The sequence below is a fragment of the Hakea prostrata genome, chromosome 8, assembly GCF_041222555.1.
Source record: "Hakea prostrata isolate BN-2017 chromosome 8, UWA_Hpros_2, whole genome shotgun sequence".
NCBI classification, from domain to species: Eukaryota; Viridiplantae; Streptophyta; class Magnoliopsida; order Proteales; family Proteaceae; genus Hakea; species Hakea prostrata.
Genome location: NC_142607.1, coordinates 37,455,536 through 37,468,126, shown reverse-complemented (window position 1 = coordinate 37,468,126; position 12,591 = coordinate 37,455,536). Strand labels below are relative to the sequence as shown.

At 40.5% G+C, this 12,591-nt stretch overlaps 1 protein-coding gene across 1 annotated transcript; it reads left to right on the top strand.

Annotated features, from left to right (window-relative positions):
• The first annotated feature begins 9,059 nt into the window (after positions 1–9,059).
• Positions 9,060–10,515, top strand: LOC149007741 (alcohol acyltransferase 9-like). Its single transcript, XM_089166398.1, has one exon. The coding sequence runs from the start codon at positions 9,096–9,098 to the stop codon at positions 10,422–10,424; it is 1,329 nt and encodes a 442-aa protein (XP_089022524.1). The 5' UTR covers positions 9,060–9,095; the 3' UTR covers positions 10,425–10,515.
• The last annotated feature ends 2,076 nt before the right edge of the window (positions 10,516–12,591 follow it).

Below are 12,591 nucleotides of genomic sequence, written 5' to 3'. Positions count from 1 at the left end.
AAAGTTTAAAGTCTTGAAACAATTAGAAGGAATAACAATTCATGAAGATCACACTTGATTTCTCTTCGAAATCATCATGTGGAGAATTCTCAAGGTTATAGAGTGTATGGAGATCCACTCTAGAATAGCAGAGATAGACAGTCATGGGAATGATTTAAGATCACCCTCCTATCAAAGGGAGATAAAAGGCACTAGAAAAAATAGAAGAGAGAATAGGTCAGCTTCGGAGTAAACTTCTACCAAATAAAACTAGGTAACTTCATACGGCAGAGAATAAATCGAACAATGCATATGGTATGTATGCATTTGGCACAACAGCAAGGTTAGGATTAGGTGGGATTTCACAATCATTGGGCTTCCAATAAGATAAGGAAACTTCTTCAGCGGTGTGATTCTTCCACTGAATCTTTATCAAGGGAAAGGAAAGTACAACGAAAAATAGATCTGATAGGTACAGAAAACTAGACTCTTGGCTGACTTCTTCAATGGCAAAGAGGAATTCAAAACAAAGCAGATGATAAGAATGCGAGAGATGTACAGGTGACAAATCGAACGAAGATAGGAACAAGGGCTACGAATAACGAACCTGAAAAAAAGTTTTCTAGGCTTCCCAAAAGGTTCTAGGGTTTCCAAGGTCTTTCACAACACACAACACACAAGCAGAGATTATACGAGAATAAGAAAGCAATAGTCAAAACTTCAGATTAGATTTAGGCTCAAGATGAAGATGGTAATGATGAGGGTATGTAATGATAAGGACGAGCATACTGAGGATGAGAATGAGCACTAGGAGGAGGTTCAAGCTCAGGATGAGACTCAGGATTAGGAGGTTCAGGAAGATGAGGAGGAAACTATTCCAACTCGATAGTTCGAGGTGGGAGGTTCATCAAATTAAACTTTCGAGGCATCGGGTGTGGTTTTTCAGATATAGCTTCCACACAAGAGAGGATAGAGACACACATATGCATTATAGAAGATCAATCAACACGACTGAAAGAGGAGTCTTGAGCTATGAGAGATTAGCTCGATTCTCAGGCACAATTTCTTAAACGGGTAGTACAAGGATTGTCATCGACTCTACGGTTGGAGGCAGAGCTATCAGCTTCACGCGGCTAGGTCAGAGGATGAGGGTGATGAGTAGGATGATGGTGATGATGATGATGATGATGATATGATGGTGATGATGATGATGATGTTTCTATTCAAGGTCAGGATGACATCGAGATTAAGAGAGTTGAGGATCAGGATCAAGGTGAGATTCTAGGACACGAGGAGATTCCTTCCACGCTTAAGAGAATAAAGACTCGACAGAAGAGAATAAAGTCCTCTATGTATACTTTGAGAAAAGATTTGCACGACTGGAGAAGGAATTCAAATCTAGGAGGGACTAGACAGATCATCGGAGTCAATCACCTAGAAAGATAGTACTAGGAGTTTTAGTTTGGGACAAGACTAGGTTACATTAGGTTACATTAGGTTTTAGTTTGGGACAACACTAGGCATCATCAGAATCAAATTCCCCACATTCGAAAAAGGGACCATCTGTCATAGTCGGTTGGATACAAACAACTCACTCCAATTGACTACCCATGACTCTGAACCGAAATGCTCAATTTCGAGCTTGCGAAATCGAATCAAATGGGGAGGGGGGGGGTTGGGACCTTAAAGGGGAGTTGGAATACTCCTTCCATTCCAGCAAAACCCATCAATTTCACCATTCATCAAAATCAATTCAACAATCCATCAAAAATCCCAAAAAAGAGAGCTTAAAAGAGGGGTTTGTAGAGCACCTTACATCCACACGCGATTACCCTTCCAAACGATGATTCGACACCTTCAATTGCTCAAGATCCTCTCCAGGATTCTTCCTCTTCTCCTCCTCAGCGAGCTCAGCCTCCAAACACCCAAATTCTCGTTTGTGAGGCTTAAGAGCAAAGATACAAGGCTTTAAAGGGAGAAATTTCCATTTTACCCTTTTCTGGGGGTATGGCTAGGGGGGGTCGATGGGGGACCAACTGCCCCAACCAACCGGCCTTGTATCTTTTTCATACGAAGGCCAATTTCAATGGGCTTTGGAGGGTAGGATTCTCAAAACATTTTCTAATCAATGATATACTTTCTCTTGGCAATGAAATCCTCTAGCATAGGTTTTCGTGCATGCAAAAACCTCATTTTTAAGCCTTCCGGGCTGATTTTTTCTCTCCTCTTGAAATCAAATATGGTGGCCAGGTCTTTTTCTAGTTCATCCAAATCCAAAGTTTTGCTTTTTTTGAAATTTTGGGCTCAACTCAAATGGTCCAAAGTCGCCTTCATCCTACACTTCAAGTGAGCAGACTTGAAACGTTGGGTTATCAAGTTAGGATTTTAGGGATTTCATATGACTAACTGCCACCTACCAAGAAAAGGGTAAAATTAGGATTTTGCAATGGGAAAGCCTATTTTATAGCTTCTTTACCGCACAAACGAATTTTTTATGTTTCTTGGAGGCCAAGATCTCTAGAAGTCTTGAAGTTGGTGAGATCATTGGGGTTTTGAGCATGCCAAAACTCGAATCTCTCCAGTGAAGGTGTATGAAGGTAAGATATCATCCCTCTTCACTTTCCAACAATTTCTTTGATGCATTTATATATGGTTGGTTGGAGGAATTAATGATGGTAGTTGTGGTGGTTGAATGCAATGATGATATTTTAATGTTCCTCTTATTCCAATCGCCATTGTGCAATAAAGTGTGCTAATCTTTCCATTTTTATCTTTATATTCTATCTTAGAGATTATCTCAAAGAACCCTTATTTCTGATAACTTTGGGAATTAGGGATGAATTGAAAATAGATTTGTTTTAGGCTTAATGTTGCAGCAAGATTGATGTTCTAGTTGAGCCCTAAAACGTCTCAAAGTTGGAGGTTTGAGGTGAGTAATTGGGACTTGGGAAATTTCGCAGCCCATAGGGCAGTTGACAGCCCTTCTCGCATCAGGTCGGGTGATGATGCCCGTTTGCTGCAATTTAATTTTAAACCCTAATTTTAATACACTCTATGTAATTGTAGGGTTTTGGTGATTATTTGGCTTTCTAATTGTGGACATTTTGGTTTCTTTAGAGAACACTAACATCATCGATTGGTAAGGGATACAATCTTATATATTCTTGTATTTCATTCATGTTCTATTTCATGTTATCAGGTGCACTCGTGTATATTTATGTGGGTTGATGTTGTAGGGCATGCATGCATGGGTAGCAACATGAACTTAAGTTAATTATGTAACTTTTTATTTATATCTTCAATTATGATTATGATTATAATATGATGGAAAATGGGAGGTTAATGCATACACCAATATCTTACCCGGGGTTGTGGGTTCGCTCATTGCCCTTGGTACCACTGCACCTCATATAAATATTATGTGCATTTGCTATAAGTGTCTAAATACATGGTTTGGAACCCCTTTACCATGCTATCACCCTTTCGCAAGTGTATTGAAGCCGAGTGACCCATGATAGGTGTGTTGGCTTGTGAGTGTCCAATAGCCTATTATAGTCGGTGAAGGGACACAGATAAGACCACATATAATTCATGGTAGGGTTGTATGTAATAAAAGGCTCATAGGTGCCCAATAGCCTATTAGAGTAGGTGAGGGACATGAGGTAGCCTGCATATTATATGTGGATGATTATAGGGTTAAGAAATGTGTACTTTGAGTTGGTTGGTGCCATAGGATGTGACATTTCCTAGATAGGCAATGGTATCTAATTGAGTTGGTTGGTATCATAGAAAGGATATCTGAACCTAATAAAACATGACTAAGTACTTGACCTCTTGCATAAGGTAAGGAAGTTCCCTAACACGTGTCAATTTCTCATACCAATGGTTGTGGTGAGAGAATGTGGCCTTAATCCCCAACCACGTCTGTTGATTGGACTGTTATCCATATACTTTGGTTGTGGTGAGAGAATGTGACATTAATCCCAACCACATCCATTGATTGGACTGTTATCCATATACCTTGGTTGTGGTGAGAGAATGTGGCTTTAATCCCCAATCACATTCATTGATTGGACTATTATTCATATACCTTAGTTGTGATGCTTAGTTTGGTTGGAGCCATTGGGGTCAATCTAAGACTTCCTAGAGGACAGTGATGTTGTATCTTAATGTATGTTCACCAAGATAGAGACTAACACAGTTAGATTCATGGGACCATACTTGCATTTACATTACACTTTACATTACATATGCCTTTTACAACTCTATACATGTGTTAAATGCATGGTACATGATATTGTCAATCTTGCTGAGTTTGCTAGAACTCATCCCTCAGGGAAGCTTTTTTTTTTTTTAGATTCTTATATAGGTTTTGAGAACCCCGCTATCCCGGAGTATTTGGCACCAACGGAGCCATACGACATACCAATGGGCGAAGACTTGGAGGCAAACAACGACTCGTGCCCATGCATGTATTGTTCATACAGAGTCCAACCCTTCTAAATGTTGTGGGGTTACTTTTAGAGATGTTGTGGCTTAGGCTGGGATCATATACATTTTCCTCGGGATAGTTAGAAAATATAGATAATTACACTTTAAACATTTCATTTGATACTCTCACATTTGACTTCTGTTGACATCTACATTGGACAATTGTAATATCTATTTATACCTTTTAAATCTTGCTCTTTGATTATATTATTATGTGTGATTGATTTTGGGATTGAATTTAGACCTAGATCCTTGTGACTGTGGTTCACATCCACAGGTATTCGGGTAAGACAAATACTGTCTGGTTGGGATGTGATAGATGGTCTTTGTTTCAGAACCATTGATAAGAATACAATAGGACGCAGAACTAATATAACTCATCACAAGGAAAACCCACGATCTAGAGAAGGCGAGCTTCAAGAGAATTCTTGAGTTAATTATTGTATTGTTGTGCCTTAATTTGACCCCTTCGAGTAGACCACAGACTCAAATTCTTTGGCTTGAGATCTATCCACAAAAGAGAAAATGAGTGTGAGTCAACTCTGGTGGTTGTTCATCACCTCCGAAGCTTAAGTCAGATTTAGGGACACCACCACCCTGCGAAGGGCTTTTAGCTACCCAAGCTAAGTAAGTAGAGTGGAAGTAGATGAGCATTAGCATTCAGTATGGTAGATGAAGGTTATTTATAGCTGAACCTAAATCACGATGATCGTTGAATCTTCTTAGCTAGATGTGTGTCCTACCTCAAGTCGACACATCAAGGGGCGTAGGTTTCCATTTTGAACTATCAACACTTGACACTAAAAAAGCTGGAAGGATGATGTGACAACTCCAGTCTTGAACACTCAACAATTCGGCAAAAGCTTCACTCTAGTTAGATATGCTCGAGGCAACGAATCTTCTGACACATACAGAGCTGTCCCTTGTAGACATACGAGGATCTCCTAGTAAGACAAAAGTGGGTCTCCAAGGTGAGGGCTCGTCTATTGATATCTCTCAAGAAGTACAGATCAATCCTCAAGCATGGCATTGCTCCGTGCTCTAACGGCCTGTTTGGTTACATGAGTCTGGAGATTTCAAATCTATAGATTTCAAATCTGTAGAGTCATAATTTATAAAATTAACTGTTCGGTTAACCGAATATGTGGAATAAAATCTGTGAATTCATATGTGATTTTTGTGAATGAGCAAAAGTCTAGTGTTTTTATAGTAGGGATGAAATCTCTGAATTTCACCCTACTCCCATAAATCTACAGATTCACGTTTTTAGTGTAAAAAGATGAATCTCTAGATTTCATGAATCTAGAGATTTTCACAACCAAACGAGTATAAATCTCGCATTCATGAATCTAGAGATTTGAAATCTCTAGATTCATGTAACCAAACAGGCCCTAAGAGATTTTGCTCGACCAAGCTCCCCGACTTCATACTCCATGAAACAACCAGTCTGCTATCTCGTTGAGCCAATGGTTGGTCCAAAGGCCGAGCTGACAAACTTGGTGCCAAATGGCACATCAACGTGCTTTACACATCTCAATTTGGGGGCCACATATTAGTGGCAATAAAAATATTAGCTGCAATATACCTACCCGGAATAAAAGCTGACAGTGATTGATCACGTAATTTGAACTCCCAGAACCAAGTACCCATGATCTGTTTCATGAAATCGTATGGTGGGATGCACACATTGTAAAATCAAGAATGTACTTTATTCCAGGATTATGCAAACAATTCGTTCTTGTTCTTTGTTACAACTGTAACTTGCATACAAAAGATTTAGAGATATTCTTAGAATCGTACCAAACATAACCTCAGATTTGTTTCCTTCAAATTGATTTGGGGCAATTCATGAGATCTTTTGTAAGAGGTGAGTGTTGTTGAGGTTGGTTCATGGAAGTATTCGGAACAAAGGTTAACTAGTTAATTACTTAGATAGTAGAGCACAAAGCTGACAATTGATACATCTAATCTTAAAACATATCAGGTGATTACAATATATACAGCATTCAATAAATAAAGGCCCAATGGTGAATTAAGATCTTCTATGTTTGAATATTTACAAGGTGTCTAGACCTCTTTGAATATATGATGACAAGGCATCTAGGAAGAATTATCGAAGAATCAAACTTGCCTATGGCCCACGATAATCCAAACATACAATAATGAGAGCCAATCCTTTGCTTCAAATCAACACAGGAATTGAATTCTGTTCCGGAATTTATTCAGGAATTGTTTACCAAAAGATGACCATCCTCTCAAAATCATTGAAAAAGAAAAGAAAGAAGAAAAAATATTCCACCTGAAATCAAGGAATTGATCATAGTGAATTTATCATTAATCATGGCCTAGCTAACCTGATAGATATTTGTGGTGGATACCAAGAACCTTTACTTGGTGGGCACTAGGCCTTCCTCAAACCACTGGTCAGATGGAAACAAATGTAGATTTTTCAGGACACTTCATTGATAACCACAATCTCTTTTCCTTGCCCATCTGCGACTGAATTCCACCCTGAAAAGCAGAACTGCCACAAACCCAAAAGACCTCCGACAGAATATCCTACAATCAGACATGTTCTAAGCAGATTTGAATGACATTGGCTGAGATATGGCATCCGATGTCTTTGCAAATGGTATTTACTGTTTATCAGAGCGCCAGTGAATAGCAAATTATAAAGTAGTTAGTGGTCAGTAGTGGATTCTCATAAAAGGAGAGAAAGAAAAAAAAAATCCTGTTTGTTGATTCGTAAGAAGGAACAATCATTAATTTAAAGAGATCAAGCACCCATCAAAGCCTTTTACTCAAAAGGCGAGAAGAAGATCATATATACTCTCAAGCCTCAATGGCATTTCCACAAACATGAAACATGCAATATGGGAATACGGGTGGCTGTGACCTTGTGGGGATCATATTGACTCACTGCCACCTGTAATATATGTTCCACAGGACCACAATCTCTCAATATTCATATATTCATATATTCATATTCATGGCTGTGCCCGCCACCCCAGTTGATTATGTTTTCCATAGAATTCTTGCCACGAGCAAATATTTATATAGTATACATAGAATTAAAAAGGATAAACTCATTTACTGTGCAATCATCCCCCTTTCATGATAGCACATCAAATCACTCTCTTCTTTCTCTGTTTGCTGTGCGTTTCTTTCTTGATAATCCATCAAAGTTAACGCTCACTGATAGGGCCGATATATCTAACCCAAATCTTTCAATCTGATTTACCCTTTATTTGCTTTTGTGAAAAGAAGAGAACCACTTATGGTATAGAGGGTTGAGGGAGAAGAGAGACAAACATGGTTGAATAAGGAGCCAAATCGCCGCATATACAGTTTATCTATATTCAATGAAAGAGGTGAAAAGCGAATTCATCTGCTGCTTTTACTTGTCAAAAGAAGCATCATCCAATACATATGAGCCAACAACGTTCAACCCAGAACCTATAGTAGGTCAAGGGTCTCAATTCCCTAGTATCTTGCTAGCCTGGTATAGGAAACAAAGAAGAAAAGCACCAGGTGGGTGTCTTCATCTGGTAATGAGCATCTCTACCTGGCACATCCATTGATTAAACAGCTGATGGAATCTATGAATTCAATATAGCTGATTGAAAAAAATGAAGAAGAAGATACTTTTCATTTTCAAAGAATATATCCAAGTTGTGTTCTTTTTGGGTAATGGGTATCGGTATCAAGGTTCAGGTAAGTTTTTTTATTTCTTCTTTTGCATGTGGGAATGAGCGCGAGGATTTATCCGTACAAGAAAAAGAAAGATATATTTTCTAACTATTCAAGGGAAAATCTGGAAGGAATAGATCATGACTACAATACATTGAGATAGTTTTGGAAAGAACCAAGACCAGAAGAAAAGAACAAGAACAATAGAGCTAAGCTCTCTTGCACCAAAATGAATCTTTGTACAGTGGCGTTCACTAGGCCGACAAGTTTGTTTTTGGATTCTTCAGTTTTGGTTTTGTATGTAAGCATAAGACTCATGTGACAGTGCTACTGTGCTAGTCACTGAGCCATCTATGCTCTACTAACCAACCCCCCTCTCTCTCTCTCGGAGGGCCTCACTCTTAAGTCTTACCTTATAGACAAAACGTCGAACAGGGGGTATGCATAAAACAAAACAGTGGCAGACCCCACAAGGCCACACCCCACATCGAAAACTGGGTCACACCATGTCCATCGATGCACTGTGATCAACAAACATCGGATCTTTGCTTTCGATTCGCTTTGTACAATATGATCTAAGAGCACTTTGGCAAAACTCTCTCTCTCTATATCTCTCGTTTACGTGGCCATGGACATGCCGAGACGAACGGTGGGACAGGTAATTGTCCTAACCGACGGAAATCAGAACCCAGATTTGAGATTTGATTGTAATATCATATTTCCAATAAAGTGATGCCCAAAGAATCTCGCACATATCTTTTAAAGAGAGAGAGAAGAAAGATATCGAAAAGATTCAGATGGCCCTCTCTCTCTTCTGTGCCATTAAAAAATGAGAAAAGATCTCGAGCCTTACCTTAAATAAACCCCTGCGCGCGTTCTTCATTGAAGGCTGAAGCAGACCCAACTAAGCTAGCCGAAGCTTTCTCTTCTCAGTCATGGCAGACACGAACATACAAGTGAAAGAAGCAGTTTTGGTGACCCCTTCAGAGCGAACACCAACCCATGTTCTCGCTCTCTCTGCTATCGACTCTCAGCTCTTCCTTCGTTTCACCATCGAATACCTTCTTGTCTATCGTTCTCGCTCCGTCATTGATCGTTCCGCAACTAAAGCTCGTCTCAAAGCTGCTCTTTCTCAAGTCCTCGTACCTTACTACCCACTCGCCGGTCGAGTCAGGGCGGCTGGACCAGACGGTTCGAACCTCGAAGTGGTCTGTCGAGCCGAAGGTGCAGTCTTCATTGAAGCCGTCTCCGATATATCAGCAGCTGAGTTGGAACTCGCTCCACGTTACTCAACTCAGTGGCGAAACCTGTTATCGTTCCACGTGCCAGACGTTCTTCGTGGGTCCCCACCTCTTGTTATCCAGCTGACGTGGCTTCCTGATGGTGCTGCTGCCGTTGCCGTTGGCATTAGTCATTGTATCTGCGACGGAATCGGCAGCGGTGAGTTCCTCAACGCATTTGCAGATTTAGCGACTGGTCGGCGAGGGATTTCCGATTTGAAGCCCAAACCCATTTGGAATCGTCACCTTCTCGACCCTCTCATTGGTACAAACCACCAGCAATCTCTCAGCCACCACCCAGAGTTCAACCCAGTCCAAGATATCTCCGGGTTTGTCCACCAATTCTCTCGAGAATCGCTCACTCCAACGTCTTTCATCATTGACCGAAGAGCTTTAATGCAACTCAAGAAGCTCTCTTCGTCAAGGGAACTCTCACATACTTCATTTGAGGTGCTATCAGCGCATGTGTGGAGATGCTGGGCCAGAGCTTTGCAGCTGCCGGCGACACAAACGTTGAAGCTTCTCTTCAGCGTCAACATTCGAAACAGAATCAAGCCAAATCTCCCCCAAGGATACTATGGTAACGGGCTAGTTCTGGGATGCGCTCAGGCCATGGCTAAGGATCTGGTGGAGAATGGGTTGGGTTGGGTTGCAGGGTTGATCAAGAAAGCGAAAGAGAAGATAGATGATGGTTACGTGAGAAGGGTGGTGGAATCGGTGAGCGGGTCGAGGGCGTGTCCTGACTCGGCTGGGGTGTTAATAATATCTCAATGGTCAAGGATGGGATTGGAGAGAGTTGACTTTGGGCTGGGTAAACCAGTTCATGTGGGCCCGGTTTGTTGTGATAGGTATTGTTTGTTCTCGCCGGTTCACGAGCAAAGCGATGCGGTGAAGGTGATGGTTGCACTACCCAATAGCGCCGTGGACAAGTACAAACAATTAATGACGCGAAACTCTTCTGATGATTGGTTTCGTACAAATTGACTTGTATAAATCTTTTAATTTTTTTGACTTTTCAACTATTCTGGAATCTCATAGTGCGCACACCAATTCAGACATCCATTCTACCGTTCTACGCCAGGGGCTCAATGCTAGTCTTATTTTTTTTTAGAATGAATAGCTTTATATTATGTTGTGGAAACTATTACATATAAGATAATAAGAAAATTATAAGTTACACCGGAACATGATGGTCGATCATACTATGGAAAAAGAGTTCTATTCGACCAATTACTGGGGTACAAAGCTCCTTCTGTTGCTAAGATGGTCAAACGTTTGCCTCGTTTATGGGAAAGTGATAGTGCGATCTATATAGTTTGTTATAACAAATCACTGTTAGCTGCTAAGTTCATTTCGGAGGAGCATAGAAACAAAACTCTCTCGTTTGCTCCCTAGTGGCTGGAATCTTGTGTCTTGCATCTCACTTTTACCCCGTTTCCTAACAAGTTCTCTATTGGAGATTTGGCACCCCCTTTGGCACTCCCTTTGGCACTGTGGATACAACTCCATAATGTTCGTGAAGAATGCTACAATGAAAAGCTGTTATCTGATGCGGCTTCAGTTCTTGGAAAAGTGATGGATATTCAACTTGATCTCAAAGCTCTGGGTCTCCCCCCCTGATGCGGCTCGCATCAAGGTCATGTATGACCTCAACATGCCAGTGTAAATGCAAATATTGATCCACAACACCAAGGGAGAAATCTTCCAAGTAAAATGTCTCTTTGAAATCAAGATGTTGTCTTCACGATGTGGTTGTGTCTCTCATGGTGACCACTCCTGCCCTTATAAGAAAGTTCAGGATGGTTTGCCTAATGTAGATATCCCTCTTGTGGGATTTGTTGTGAAGGCAAAAGCTCACCCCATTCTCTTGGGCTCTTCGAAGATCTTCTCTACAAAGTATTTGGAAAAATTCTAGGAACTTAAAACAATCAAACTCTCCAACCTAAAAAATGGTAATTGAAAATCGACTTTTAATTATGTTGTGATCTCTCTGGAACCAAAAGAGTTACTCCCTATGGTGATGGATTGCGATGAAGAACGTCTAACAAAACAAATTGTTGAAGAGAAAGATGCTGATGTCTACTCTGAAGGACAGACCCTATAGGCCCTGTTCACTGAAGACACCACGGCTGGAGACAAATATAAAGCCAAGGGGAAAGCTGTCCAGGAAGATAAAGCTACCATGTGAAACAAAGAAGTGTGGTGCCTTTGTGGAGTGTGATATTGTGGAGGGGGCTCAGACCGTGATTATATATCATGTGTACTGCAGTAATCCGAAGGCTAAAGGGGGCTGCCAGGGTATGAAGGAACATGGCGTGGCTGAAGAGGAAATCTCCAAAACAATTTGGAATTGGAAAGATGAGCCAGGAAACCCCACTCACAAGCGGATGAGGCCTTTTGATAATATAATCCAACCTTTCGACCCCATGGACTCTTTCCAATATTTTGTCACCTCTCTGCTTTCTAACTCTATCAATCTTGACTCTCTCTTGAACTCGATGAAAGATGATATCCTGCCGAGGATCTATGATAGGGCCAACTAGAGTATGCTTCATCCATTCTCCAACACATTTTATCAAGCACCAGCACAAGATCAAACCCTGATGGACAACCAGGTGACCCCTGTCTCCCATCTCTTGTGGCTCCTTGATATCTTAGCTCTCTTTGTTTTTGTTTGCTGCTTGCGCTTATTCAAATTGTTCATAAACTTGCTAAATCATTTTCCTAAATTCTTCGCTTGCGATTTCTAACTTGTGTTGGTTGTTGATTGTGTGTATTCATTCAGGTTTTCAATGGTAGCTTTCATGCATTCTACCCTTAATCTAGTTGTCCTTATTGTCATCTATTTTGTTGTTTAAGGTTCTCTCTTTAGTATTTTGTGGTTTTTGTCTCTTCCATAGCATTGGTTCTGGTTAGTTGGGAAGAAGAGAGAGATTTTAATTACAATGTTATTTCTTAGCTAGAATGTTCGTGGAATTAATGGAAAATTCACGTTAACGAGATTGGAAAATATTTGTAGGAAACACCACCTTGACCTTATTTTCATTTGTGAACCTAAATGCAAAAATCTTATTGCCATTCAACACCGATTCCATGGGACTTTGAAACTCTATCAATCCTTGTAGATGGTTCCAAATACAGAGTCTAGGGG

Coding starts and splice junctions, on each gene's coding strand:
- LOC149007741 (XM_089166398.1), top strand. CDS start 9,096: ATGGCAGACACGAACATACAAGTGAAAGAAGCAGTTTTGGTGACCCCT.